The sequence below is a fragment of the Nicotiana tabacum genome, chromosome 18 (assembly GCF_000715075.1).
Source record: "Nicotiana tabacum cultivar K326 chromosome 18, ASM71507v2, whole genome shotgun sequence".
Lineage (NCBI taxonomy): Eukaryota > Viridiplantae > Streptophyta > Magnoliopsida > Solanales > Solanaceae > Nicotiana > Nicotiana tabacum.
Window position 1 is genome coordinate 102,220,149 of NC_134097.1, and position 15,114 is coordinate 102,235,262.

At 37.4% G+C, this 15,114-nt stretch overlaps 1 protein-coding gene across 1 annotated transcript; it reads right to left on the bottom strand.

Moving 5' to 3' along the window:
• Positions 1-2,589: 2,589 nt before the first annotated feature.
• Positions 2,590-14,849, bottom strand: LOC107783717 (membrane steroid-binding protein 2-like). The gene is made up of 2 exons (XM_016604734.2): positions 14,457-14,849; positions 2,590-3,204 (listed from the first exon to the last, which is right to left on the bottom strand). The coding sequence occupies exons 1-2, from the start codon at positions 14,765-14,767 to the stop codon at positions 2,808-2,810; spliced, it is 708 nt and encodes a 235-aa protein (XP_016460220.1). The 5' UTR covers positions 14,768-14,849; the 3' UTR covers positions 2,590-2,807.
• Between the last annotated feature and the right edge of the window lie 265 nt (positions 14,850-15,114).

A 15,114-nucleotide genomic window follows, 5' to 3' on the forward strand; every position in this document is an offset into this window, starting at 1 on the left:
CAGCATAAGTATACTGGAACTCCAGCATATTATAATGGAGTTCTAGCATAAGTATACTGGAACTCCAGCATAGTATACCGGAGTTCCAGTATAATATATCGGTCTAGTATAATATGCTGAAAATTCATACACAGGTGCTCCAATCTCCAGTATTTTATGCTGGAACTTTCTGCGTGTTAGAGTTCTAGCATAATATGCTGAAAGTTCACATACAGATGCACCGATCTCCAGTATATTATACTGGATCGATCCCTGTTGTAGCAAAATAGTGGCTATTTTTAATGACTTTGCAAACGCTGGCTATTTTTGAATGAACAGTCCGAAAACTGGCTAGCCCGTGCTATTTTAACGACAAACGCGGATGTACCAAGATGCTCAATTATTACTTACTCCTCTGGTCCACTTTAATTGATTTTTTGGCTCTTTTCACACATATTAAGGAATTCACCTTTTAGCATTAATTAATAATAAAATTGACCATATTAATCTTAATTTGCTCATTGAAAATATAATAACCTACTCCTACACTCTTTACTCCAAGTACAACTTTGGAAAAAAGAAATTAATTCCTTTTGATATTTAAAAAAATCAAATATTGTGGACCACAAAAAAGGTCAAAAATTCACTTAAAGTGAACCGAAAGGAGTACCTTTTTTTTTAGAATAATGGTATTCGAACTAGTTTACGCGAGTATTTGCAATCTCCCATTAATAAACTTATCAAATAACTTTAAGTTGCCCCGTAAAAATTAAGTAAATGAGGAAAAAAATCATCCAATATTATTTATCTTCATTGGATTTTGAATCATAATCTCACTTAATTTCACTCACTTTGCCCAATTGGGGACACCTTTAGTTGAGAAAACAATGTATTTTATTGTTATCAATACAGGGTGATTCACATTATTCTATATTTTCTTCTTTTATTTTATATCATCAATTAGGTAGCACAAGAAGTCTTCACGTCATATAGGGAAATAAATTCATGGATACCATGTCTTATTCTTCGTCCTCACGAAGTATGTTTAGATCTCAACAAGTCATAACTAGTACATTTATATATAATATACTTAGTACTCTCTGTCTTCTTCTTCTTCTTTTTTTTTTTTTTTTTTTTGAGAAGGAAGTCTTTTTTTTTCTTTAATCAAACAATTTCTCATTTGATCATAATTTTAAGTATTATCTTTTATTATTTTAATTACAAAAAGTCACGTTTGGTGGTGTAGCCTTTATCTTATAAAATTTGGTTTGAAAAAGACTACCAAATTAAGAAATGATCAAATCATTGTAAATAAAATTCAAAGCAATTAATTCAAGACAGATGAAGTATTTTTCACTAGTTTGACCTTACAAAGCACGAAACCTTTTTTTTTTTTTTTTTTTAACTTACTACTGAAGTGGAGTTTAACTCTTTTTTGATAGACAAGTGGAGATGATATTTATTTAGGAATTATTGGTAAGAATTTTGAGATGATTTACTATTTTTACTGTCCGAGATCAGTCTGACTAATTCGTAGTTGCGGCAGGCCCATTAAAGGGCAAGTGCTCCTACCGAAACCAAGAAAGAACTAGATATATGCAGCAGCAAACCTTGATAGTGGTCCTTAAACAGAAATAGTCTGAGAAGATTAACAGTAAGAGACACAGAAGTGAACAAATCATGTTGCTGGTACTATGTAAATTTTCAATTTCATGTGTAAGTTCATCCATATTGTTGTTACTATTGTTTGCTACTTGTTGCCTTATCTCCGTTGTCCCTTGAGCCGAGGGTCTACCGGAAACAACCTCTCTACCTTTATAAAGTAGGGGTAAGGTCTGCATACACACTATCCTCCTCAGACCCCATTTATGGGAATACACTGGGTTCGTTGTTATTGTTTTGTTGTGTAAGTTCATCGAATCGAGCAGAGTGAGTACCCTTGACGAATTACTAGCAGCGTTAGTAATATTATTAGCTGTAGTAAAAATGCATGGAAGAGCTCCTGCTACTGGTGAGGATTGCTCCCAATCAAGAAAAAGAAATCGGGAACAGATGCAGTTCGATTGCTACTTGGAATTACATAGGCTACTCACGCATCTGTCCATTCCTTGCATTAATCTTATAAGATCTTTTGTTCAAACAACGACTAGTAGTAATAGGGATTAACTAAGACCTGTTTTGGTATATAACAGCTAATCCCATTGCTAAAAGATTAAAGTCACTGTTCCCTTCAGCCTAATCCATTTGGTCTAGGACAACTTTGCAGCTTTGGTCACAATAACACCAACTGCAGTATATGGTAATGGTAAAAGCTTCTTATTGTGATGAGCATATACTGAAAAGCAAAATCAATATGCAGGATCCTTCAATTCGGTTCTAACACCAAACTACACCACTTCTCCTTCAGAGGAAATCAATAGAGTGCCACAAATACAACACATAAACAAAGGGGCAGGGCACAAGGGCTTTGGATGTAGGGTAGAGATAACAACTAGAAGAGATACACTTGTTTATATATATTAGACAAATGGGAATTCTCAATGCTTGGGAAATGCAAGTCAACTGTTGCTGAGTGCTACTCAAGTATAACCTCCAAGAATCCTACCAATGTTGGAAGTAAAATTTATTTATAATCATTATCTTGGTAAGTGCTTGTTCATTGTTTATACAACATACTAGACATTTCAACTAACTTCGACTATCTAAGAAGTTTCGTGCTCTAGAATCAACATCCATCTGATACAAGATAATACACATGCACCAAGTGTCATGCTTTTACGGAAGCTGTTATCTCCAGTTCTCAGCTTGCTCATAAAAATTGGTTGTAATTATTCCTGCTTGTCAGTATCACCATCAAACTTGTTCACAGTTTCAGCAGGAATGCTATCTGATGAAGCCTCGTTACAGAGATCAGCATTTTCTGATGGCTTGACACTCTCTGATGCACCACCTTCTGCTGGTTTAGCATCGTGATTATTTGCTTCGACATGTTCAATATTAGCTGTCCCGTCGCTTACAGGCACTACTGTCTGCTTGACAGTCCCAACCTTAACATATTTGCTCATGAACTTGTACTCCCAATCCTGTAACGCGTCAAGCTCAAATGCACCAAGCCCAGATATATCACCAGTGAGATCTTTTTCCTCAAAGGACATCTTGGCAAGAGCTCTACTAGCATCCTTTCCAGCAAACAATGCATAAGGTCCCCCAGGTCCATAGAACATTCTGCATAGACACAGATTTAGAGACAAACATGTGGTGACAACACCTATTGTAGGAAAACTATTGCAAAAACCAAAAATCCTCCCAATTATTTCAAACTCATCTCAGATATTTGATTCCAGGGACTGTGTCCTTGATGAATTCAGTCTATAATCGGATTGACAGAATTATGAAGAAAACAATTTGACCTCAGACATATGAGAACTTTTAAGATTCTGTTTGCTGAAAAAAAGAAGTTACCAAGTGAACATTTCCAAATCAAAAGATTTTGAAGTCCTGAAAATGATATCATAACTAGGAGAACACTAAATAGTTCAAACTAAAGAAAAGAGTTAAATCTGAAGCAATTAGCTTCAGCTTGGATTTAATAAAATAAAGAAAATCAAGAAAAGACAAGATTTCCCTAAGTTGAATTCAGGAGATTATCAGAATACAATTCAAATATCAATCTACAACGTCCCAAACCACTTGAATTATAACTGCACAACTTGAGCTCCTAAGATCACATAAAAGTCCTTTGTTACCTCAACTTCGAGTCCGGAACCAAAATGTGGTTCTTTTGGACTCAAAGAACCAAAATGTGTGGGAAAAAAAAACTGGGAACCAAAATATATATAATGCCCTAGCTTAAGGCGCTATACCTTAACGGCTGTTTGCCCAATTAAGTATAACACCTTAAGCTAGGGCGCTATATATATAAAGCCCTAGCTTACCGCTCTATATATATTATGTGGGTCCACCAATAATTCTTCTGGGCTTAACTGACATAACAATAATTCAATTGGGTATAGTGCCAATATGTAAGGCGATATACCTCAAATAATTGTACCCCCGGACTGATTTTTGCCTTATTTAAAGAGGTTAAGAATTTTATAAAAATTCATTTATAAATATTTTCAAGTCTTCTGAAATATTTCTTCGTTAAGTTATTTTGCATTTTGTCATAATGTCTAAAGAGCGAAGAATTAGGGGTTCATTTATTGGGGGAAGGGGGAAGAGGTTGTGGTGGCGAATAACTCAGTAAGCTATAGTTTATCTCCACATTGTCATGTTAAGTTGCCACTTACAATGGAGTACGAAAGATTGGTATCGTTATTATGTAATAAAATGAGTGTGAGCAAATGTTCGGTGAATACCTAGTTAGAGTCCAACATGAGAAAACATATAATAAAATTCAAATATTTTACAATTTCATTTAATAAATTAAGTGAACTATGTTATGTCCAATAGAATACTTTAGCAGCCATACTAAATTTGTAATGCAATATGGATCGTTCCTAACATGCATCATCCAAGAAAAAAAGGACAGAAAATCATGATATCTCATTACTTCCTCTGTGCCATTTTATGTGACACACTTTGCTTTTCAGTCTGTACGAAAAAGAATATCACTTTTCTATATTTAAAAATAATTAACTTTAAACTTCTAATTTTACCTTTAATGAGATGATTTATAGTCACATAAATATTCATGACTTGTTTTAGATCACAAGCTTCAAAACTCTTCCTTTCCACAGAGATTAGGATGGAGGGAGTACTTTTCATTTTTGTAATAAAGCATCTCGTTACTTTTTAATTGGGTCAATTGTGAAGACCAATTTACAATATTTTTTTTTTGAATTGATAACTTTTGTATATATTAATAACATCAGTACATAGGTTGTACTAAAAACCAAATTTACAAGTAGGTGGTAAGTAGATGTGCTGGTGTGCAACCTAGCAAGATCCTAGTATGTCTACGATTGTCAATGTATCTTCTGTGTAAATCTGTTTACACCAAAAACAAAAAAGAAGAATACAATTGAGTTTGATCTTCTGTACTGGGTTGCTTTATCTTCAAAACATCTAGCATTCCTTTCTCTCCAAACTGTCCACCAGATACAAGTCGGGACAGTCCTCCATCTATCTCTGTTAGTTGCTTCAGCACCAGCTTTTTCCCAACTATAAAGAACTTCATTAATCCTGCATGGCATTGTCCAAGAAATACCCCTAAAATAAAGATTTTTCATAGTTGGTCTGTTATCTTGCAATGTAGAAATAAATGGCTAACAGTCTCTGCGTTTTCCCCACATAGGAAACATCTTGAACACAGAGAAATTCCTCTTTTTATGAGATTATCCTGGGTTAAAATAGCCTCCTTTGCTAGTAGCCAAGAGAAACATGCTACCTTATATGGAATCTTTGTTCTCCATATATGCTTCCACAGCAAAGCATCTATCCGAAGATCATTTTGATTCAAAATCTTATATGCATCCTTCACCTAATAGGCCCCTCTGTTGTGCCTCGGCCACCAAAGTGAAACCTGTAATCCTTTAAATGCTTCCAGCTCTTTGTAGAAGTCAGCTAATCTTGTTATCTCCCAATCATTCAACAGTCTTCTAAGAGCGAGTTCCCATCCTTGATAACTCCACATATCAGCTACTGTCATATGCTGGTTTTGTGCCAAACCAAACATATCGGGGTATCTTTCCTTTAGGCTTCATGTCCCAACCAATTATCATTCCAGAATGATGGGTTCATTCCGTTGTTCACTCTTATGGAAGAGTGAATCTTCATTATAGGCCAAAGTTCTCTGATGGATTTCCACATACAAACTCCATATGATGTGTTGACTTTGTTTGACACCCAGTTATTTTCCTCATCGTACTTGGCTTTGATCACTTTGCTCCATAAAGTTTGAGGTTCTTGAGAATATTTCCATAGCCATTTCATTCTAAGAGCCTTGCTTTGATTCTTCAAATTTCTTATTCCTAAACCACCTTGTATTTTGCCCATTGTGAGGGTCTTCCATTTAACTAAATGGAAGACCTTTTTCTCCTAATTCCCTTGCCAAATGAGGGATCTTCGGAGTTTGTCCAGTCTCTGTATGATTCCGGCAGGAATTGGGAACAAAGACATCATGTAAGTAGGAAGTGAGTCTAATATTGAGTTGATTAAAACTAGCCTGCCCCCCCATTGATAGGTATTGCAATTTCCATCTTGACAACTTCTTCTCACACTTTTCAATGACTTAATTCCAGATCTCTTTGGATTTGGATCTTGCACCAAGAGGCATCCCAAGGTATACAGTAGGTAGGGACCCTACTTCTCCTCCCATTATCTGTGTCAGTTGCTCCATGTTATTAACTTCATTAATGGAATAAATATGGCTCTTTCTCCGGTTGATGTGTAGTCCCGAAATTCCCTCAAATAAGACCAAGATAATCCTTAGAAACCTAAGTTACTCCTCTTCAGCGTCACAGAAGACTAGAGTATCATCAGCATATTGAAGATGTGTGATCTCTAGACTGTTTGCCCCATTCCTGTGAACCTCGAAACCTTTAACCCATCCATTGACTTTGGCCGTTTTAATCATGTTGTTCAGTCCTTCCATGGCTATAATGAATAGAAAGGGAGATAAAGGATCACCTTGTCTTAAACCTTTGTGTGCATGGAAGAAACTTTTAGGAGATCTATTTATGGGAATGGAGAATGTAACAATAGATATGCAAAATTTCATCCAACTGATCCATTTCTGCCCAAAACCCATTTGTTCTAACAATTTCAATAGAAAGCTCCAGTTGACATGATCATAAGCCTTCTCAATATCTAGTTTGCATAGGATTCCGGGTTCTTTCCTTTTGATTCTTGAATCCACAGCCTCATTAGCAATCAACACTACATCTATTATTTGTCTTCCTTTGATGAAAGCCATTTGTTGAGCATCTACTAGTTTTCCTACCAGCCTCTTAAGTCCTTCAGTCAAGACTTTTGAGAGCAGTTTGTAGAAACTCCCTATCAGACTGATTGGCCTGAAATCTCTCAATTCTTTCGCACTTGTCTTCTTTGGAATCAAGGCTATGTACGTTGCATTGAGGCTTTTCTCAAACATCTCCTGGGAATGGAAGTTGTTGAAGGCCTCCATGATGTCGTGCTTCAAAATATCCCAGCACTTAATGAAAAAACCCATTGTGTATCCATCTGGATCTAGGGCCTTGTCAGTTGCACACATCTTCAGACAGCTCAGGACTTCTTGTTCCTCAAATTTACTCTGTAAAAACTCCTCTGATTCAGAGATTTTTGGACTGTTTTCGAAATTGACTGTCGGTCTCCACTCTTCAGGTTCTGTGTATAACCCCTTGTAGAATTCAATGATCACATTCTTTATTCTGTTTGGCTCCTCTACTGCTTCATCTTGAATCATTAGTTGATCAATATTGTTGTTTCTCTTGTGTGCATTGGCAGTACGATGTAAAAACTTTGTATTCTTATCCCCTTCTTTGAGCCACAGAGCTCTTGATTTCTGTCTCCATGCACTTTCTTCGTTCTTGAGGTGATCCTCAAACTCCACGAGGGTAGCTGCCTTCCTCACTGATTCATCCTCTGTCAGAGCTCTTAATTGTTGTGTTGCCTCAAAACCTGCCAATTGACTCAGCAATTTTGATTTTTGCAATCCCAGATTTCCTTTAGAACTTATGCTCCATTCTTTTAGCTTGCCTTTGAGAGCTTTTAATTTGCAAGCTAAAATATAGTCTGGTCTTCCTGAAAATTCAAAAGATGTCCACCAATCTCATTAGGAATCTTTCTGCCATCACCAACAATTTGAATTCTAGCCCACTTAAGGTGATTTTTGAGATCAGTTTCTTCTTCAGTAGCTATCCATCCCCCACAGAGATCTCCTATTTCTTTGAAGATCTTTTGTGACCACAGATGTAAGGGAATCCCCATGGCTCTAATCCAGCATATTTCCATAATTTGAGAGTTTGGAATGCATCCAGCAGTGTAGTTCCACCATTCCAGATGAAGCTTGAACTTTTTCCATCTCCACTCTCCTTACAGAATCTGCTCAGTCATGTATCTGTTCGAAAACTCAAATAGAAACATGTTGTCAGCCATGTCATACATGTTGACTCCATATGTTTTGTTCCATGAAGCAGTAGCCCATCGCCTTATGTCTGCTAAAGTGGGTCTCTCAGTGTTTTCTTTCCCAAAATACCCAATAATGCATCTTTTTAGTAAACATGTGTCCTCCGCTCCTGAAGGTTCCAAAACAGAGATATCTCCATTGTTTGTACTGACATTTGCCTCTCGAAGGGTATTGGATTGCCATTTACTCTCCTTAACTGCTTTGACATAAGGATAGTTTTCCACAGTGTTTCTGGGTGGTACTGTGGTATTCAGCTTGGGGGCATGATAGATGAATCTTTCTATCTTAGCTACTATGTCTTTCCAGCCTGCATTCAAAGCTAACTCTGGGATTATAATAACTGACCTCCCTTTTCCCTTTAGTGACAGAATACTCATATATCTTCCATGAGCGTTAAATTTCCTAGTGTAGAAATGTTCAGTCGTTTGGTCCTTATACTTCCATCTCTTCACTAAATTCTTTTGATCTGTCGAGGCTTCTTTAAGTACAAAGCAAATCCATTCCATTGTCTTTCTACCCATGGATAAACGTCTCATCATGTTGCGGCTTCTCTCCACCCATTCAAACCATATATCTTTGTTGGAGTTCCATTTGGTGATGTCGAAAGATTTGAATCCGGCGTTGAAGTATATCCTGCTGTCTCCCATATTGTACTAACCAGCTGCTCAGGTTATGAAAATTATAGAGGGTGTTTGGTAGTAATCACAGTGGGTGAATACTGATTCCGAAGAAGAAGATGTTTGGCTCCGTTGAGAAGCTCCCCGTAATGGTATTCTGCAGACTTGAGAAGAAGAAGAGAGAATTTTGTTTTGCAGCTAAATGAAAAATGATTGAAAAATGGTCGAAAAAAGCTTCCCGTCGCCGGAGAAAAGTAAAAGTGGTCGGAATCTAGAACTGCAAGGATAGGTTGGGTCGGAATAGGGTGCTGAAGAGGCTGTCCCGAAGAAAAAAGTTGAAAAGTTGCCCGGAGTAGGCTCACGCGTCGGCGCGTGGTGGAGTGCTCGCCGGCGCTTGGCCGCCCGTGGGAGATTTGATGTCGGAGTTGTTTGCAGGGGTAGGCTCGCGTCACTAGTGGCTCTCCGATGGAGTTTATATGAACTCAGAATTTCAGGTTCTCAAGCTCCTCGGGGAGTGTGCCTGAGAGCAGATTTTTCAGTTCCACAACATACAATTATAACTTACATGGTGACCATCTTTTGACCAATTTACAAAATTAATTATATCGTCCATCTTTTACGTGTGCATTTGTTTACAAATCATATTCACTTACCATTACACTTTGTAAAATTATTATTGAAGTCCAAAAATTGAGTAATTATCAAGAATATGGTCGATGTGTAATTACTCATTCACAAAAATAGTCTTAAAAAGTGTACTTATAAGTGCATGTGACTTGTCAACAAGTGCACATGAGACAAATTAAAGCTGGAAGAATAGTTTGGTATATACATCACTTTTTGAAGTTGACCCAAATTCAAAAATGATGAGTTGTCTTGATTTGGATATTCTTAATGAATGTGATAATCAATCCACATCATTGTTGCAATTTTAATATGGCTATATTCTATTAAACATCAAATAGTTCACTTTACTAAAAGAAATTGTACACAAGTTGGTTATTATAATATGCATTTTCATGTTGGGAGTATAATTGGGTAGAAATTATAGTATTTAAATTTTTGGCGAACTTTGTAATGTTTCTTATTAGTATTTAGCACATTGACCTGCATAAAATACATACTACTGAAAATCCTTTGTTTTCATCCCGATAGGCAAGTCAAGCTATGCATTAATCGGAAACTTTCTACTAGAATCGTAAAGGAATTGATTGAGGTAGCTATACCATGTTGGGCTGACATATTTTAAGATGTTAGATCATTTTCCTATGTCCACTTGTTACACAAAATAGAGAAGATTCATATCAACGTTATGGACATGGAGAAAGTAGTCACTCAACGTGCTTGTTGCATGGAAGAAAGTTCAAATTCACGCTTGGATTATGGAGGAGATGGGTTGTGAAATTAAAAAGAACATCTCATTAACTTGATTAATAATGTACCAGAGGTGCTCCTTATATTTGAGTCCTCGATTATTTTTTTATTTTTTTATGATTTGCACCGGGTGTCCGAGTCTCTAAGAGCCCCGACTAATCCTGGGGGTGCACAGGCCCTCGGCAAGGAGTTTCCCGCAAGTGCACCACGGTTAATTCAAGTTTTACCCAGTCCGATGACCCTCAAAAATTGTTTGCACCCAGTGGGTTTCGAACTTGAGACCTTGAAAGGGAGCAAACCCCAAGGCTCAAGTCAATTGCTATATATAAGATGATAGGTAATTTGAGGAGTCCGGAACAAAAATGTAGTTCTTTTGGACTCAAAGAACCAAAATGTGTGGAAAAAAATTGGGAACCAAAATATATATAACGCCCTAGCTTAAGGCGTTATACCTTAACGGTCGTTTGCCGAGTTAAGTATAGCGCGCTACATATATTATGTAGGCTCACCAATAATTTTTCAGGGCTTAACTGATATAACAATAATTCAACTGGGTATAGCGCTCATATGTACTACACCTCAAATAATTGTACCCCGGGACTGGTTTTTACCTTATTTAAAGAGGTTAAGGATTTTGTAAAGATCCATTCATAAATATTTTCAAGTCTTCTGAAATATTTCTTCGTTAAGCTATTTTTCATTTAGTCAAAATGACTAAAGAGCGAAGAATTAGGATTTCATTATATTGGGGGATGTGGAAGTGAGGTTGTGGTGGCGAATAACTCAGTAAGCTATAGTTTATCTCCACAGTGTCATGTTAAGTTGCCACTTACAATGGAATACGATAAATTGTTATCGTTGTTATGTAATAAAATGAGTGCGAGCAAACGTTCGGTAAAAATTAAAATAACCGAAAGATATCCGTATTCTGTGACTTCGCAAGGGGTTGCTTGTTATGCTGAGGTTAACATCGAAGACGATGAAACTCTGAGAGATTTTTTGAGGACTCCGGATGAATACCGGGAACTTCTTATGATAAAACTGTTGGAACTTGGAAATGTACGTTAAGATTGAAGACGTTCGCAATAATGATGTTACGCAAAGTAGGGATATCCCTCAATCATCGGGTGGTTATTTTGGAGCATTTTTAGCCGAACAGGTAGTTTGGCCTGATCTAAACTTATCTCCACGAGCAAATGAGAAGCGAGGAAATAATTGCTCCCCTAGTTTACATAATCCACAAGCCGAGCGGTAAATTTCAATTTTCCTTTATGTTACGATGCTTATTTTTGGGTATTGAATTTGTACTAACACTTATATATTCCACAGGGTGTACCGGCCAGATATGAATTTTACAAGTTATGAACCAACGGCCAGTTGGAATATGCCTAGTTTTGGTGTGTTGGATAATGGTGGTCCATCCGGGAGTCATCATCAACAGGATAATATGCATCATGGGATACCAATACATTATGATTTTGTAAGTGTAGTGATAAAGTTTCGATCAATTTGAGTAACTCATTATTTTATTGGTTGTGCAGTGAAAACGAACAACTTGAAGGTCTTGTCCTTACTCAATTGCCCGAAGACGACATATTTAATCGGGGTCTGACAGATACGCAGAGTCAGGAAGAAAATAGTGATTATGACAACAATGCCGATGAGTCTAGAGATGACACACCCTTCCCTGATGAGGGTGATGATGAGAAGGAAGAGAATGTTGAACCTGATTTGACGAGAGAGCATGTTGAACCTCCCGTTAGACCATGAGTGTACGAGTCCCACGTGTCGTTTCATTCAAGGGAGATTCCCTACCTTGATCATTTGCCAAGTATGCCGGATGTGAATGCCCTCACAAGGGATATTGACGAATTCGGACAGCAATGTGGGATGAATCTAGAGCAACATTGTTGTCAAAAGGCATGTCATTTCTTGATAAAGCGCGCCTAAGCAGGGCGGTGCGAATGTACAACGTAAAAGAGTGTCGTGAGTTCGTGGTTCATGAGTCATCTCCGGATGTATACTAGGTTATTTGCCGTAGATGGTTTACGGGTTGAAATTGGATGCTGCGTGTGAGGAAGAAGAAAACAAATATATGGGTTGTGGGTAAATACATTAGCACCCACAATTGTGAAATGGACAGATTCAGTAGGAATCATTTTAACTTGAATGTTGACTTGATTTCTCTTGTCTTGATTCCGCACATAGAAGCGTCCATAAGGTACAAGATCAAAGAGTATATAACATCTGTCCACCAGGAATATGGGTGTACCATTACCAAAAGAAAGGCATTTCTCGGGCGCAAACGTGCGTTTGAAATTGTTTAAGGTAACTGGGATAAGTCCTTTGCATCTTTACCCAGTTACACGGTCGCATTGCAACACTTTAATCCCGGGACTGTTGTTGAATGTAAGCTTGAGTGAAGTCCGAGAATACTAGAACATATATTCAGATGTGTTCTGGGCATTTAAACTAGCACTTGATGGTTTTTGTGCATTGTCGGCCAGTAATATCCATAGACGGCGCTCATGTTTATGGATTGCATGGTATTTATTAAGTTGTTGATCGCCATTGCAGTAGATGCTAATGGAAGTATATTTCCCCTAGCTTTTGCTATTTGTGCCAATGAAAGCCAAGAGACATGGACACTATTTTTGAACCACTTGAAGGAGCACGTTGTCGGAGAACGTTCAGCTATTTGTCTAATATATGATCAGCATGGCGGTATTTTAATTTCTTTAAAGAATTTGCCTGCATGGCAAGAACCATTGCCTACCACTGTTACTATGTGAGGCACCTGAAGGTCAATTTACAGAAGGCACATCCCAACGAGAATTTGCATGATTTAATGTGGATGGCTGCAACAGAGTACCAAGAGTGTAAATTCAGGAGGCGCATGGAATCGATCAGACAGGAAGACCAAGAGCTTATCTTTGGTTGATGCAACATGAGCTTGACAAGTGGACTTTGCATGCGGATGATGGCAGAAGATGGGGAATTCTCACAACAAATGTGTTAGAGTCTTTCAACGGGTTATTGAAGTCTGCACGTGGATTGCCTGTCACTGCCATGGTGCAGATGTCATTCAAGCAGATGGCAGAGAGGTTTGTTGAAAGGGCTAGAGGTGCATCGTCATTGATGGAAATGGTTGTTGAATTTATGCCAATACCAATGAAAAGATTTGAGAAATACAGGAGGCAAGCACATTGACATTCATATTTACAGTATTGCGACGAGCGAAATATTTTTGAAGTTCACACCACTATCCATCAAAACCGGGGGAATAATACACACACCGTAAATGAAGCCAGAAGGTTATGCTCTTGTCGGAAATGGTCCATCTACCACATGCCATGAAGTGCTTTCAACATACAGGTTTCGCGACAACCAGCTACGTTGATAAAGAATATAGTGCTGCTGCATATTTAAACACCTATAGTGGACAAGTGGAGCCAATGGTTGTTGAGCATTATTGGCCGCCGGAATCATTTAAAATAGTGTGTAACAAGGAGTATTTGCGTCAACGACAAGTGCAAAAAAGAACGTGTATACGGAACCAAATGAATGTTGGTGATACCGTTTATGCGCGTAAATGTGGCATATAATCACAAACAGGACACGACCGTCGTAAATGTCCTTCAGCTACTTTAGGTAGCGGTAGTAAGATCTTAATATTCATACGTATATTCAGATTCAGAAGTCTTTATCATAATAAAATTAAAGAGAATCTTACGGCCTTGGATTAGACCTCAATCCTTATGGACCCAGGCTAGCAAATTGACCCACTTAAACAACCAATCGAGGTATCCTTGCAAAAGGAAATCTTTAAACTATACCTTTTTGCTTTACGGTGTTGGATAGAGAAAGCAAGCTAAGAAGGAAAGCAAATCGAGTGACGCACCTACACCACTAACTCCTAATTACCTCCTTTATTCAACAAATTTCCAATTCCACGTTGTGTAATTAGCAGATTAAACTGTCTAAGGACTTCAGTAAAGTTCACACAATTTTTTTTAATAAGAAAAAGTTCACACTTTTTACCTCCAAAGGACAAGAAAAAGCAATTCACAGTAACTTGAACGAAACAAAAAAAGGGAGATTGATTCTACCCCTTGTATTAGGCACTTTTACAGGCACCTTTTTATTCTCCAAAGTCAAATAAAAGCCTTTTCATAATGGATCAAGAAAAGGTAATTAATGAACAATCACGAACAAAAACTTCCACAGAAAAAGGAAAAGCCAAAAAATCCTAAAAACTCAAAGAAAAATACCAAAAATTAGCTAAAATGCAAAACTTTAAAATCAATCAAACACCTTCAAAAATCAGCATAAAACACTAAAATACAAAGGAAACAAACCTGCTTTGCGAAACATCATAGAGCTGACCTTTGATAGCCATCAACAAAGGCTTCTTTGGATCAGACCCATCATACTGTTTCAACTCCTCTTCAGATATTTCACCAAGCTGAACAGGAGGGGGAAGCGGCTCCATTTGTTCCTCAAAATTTCTAGACCTTTGGTGGTGAACATGATCCGGTGAGCTGAAAAACCCTGAGACAAAATAGCACAAAGCAAGTCCTAAAGCAACAACTGTGAAAAAAGTTGTAGGGGAAAGACCTGTGTAGTCAAAGATGGAATCTTTCAAGTTTTCCCATAGCTGCAGGGCCATAGTTCTTTATTGGAGGTGTAAGGGAAGTGGGGCGAGAAAAGAGAAAGGTTTTAATTGGGGTTTGTGAGATAGAGGGGATGGGAGTGTCAAGTGTGGACCATTCCATATAATAATAATAATAATAATAATAATAATAATAGTGTATAAGAATAGTGCGGAATAAGGTGTATTAGTAATGCACGAGTTAGTAATGCAAGCATTAGTTATGCAGATATTATTTCTTATATACTGTTTGGTGTGGTGTATTAAAATTATAATGCATTGCATAATTTTTAAGTAAAATAGTTGTTTACAAAAATGCCCTCCATATTCTCTAGCTTTAAAGGACTTTAAGGACAATTTTGTCT

Bases quoted from the DNA above. Each gene is read 5' to 3' on its own strand.
- LOC107783717 (XM_016604734.2), bottom strand. From the start codon at position 14,767: ATGGCCCTGCAGCTATGGGAAAACTTGAAAGATTCCATCTTTGACTAC. The intron at 3,205-14,456 runs GTTTGTTTCCTT...GTGTCTATGCAG, and splicing joins TATGATGTTTCGCAAAGCAG to AATGTTCTATGGACCTGGGG.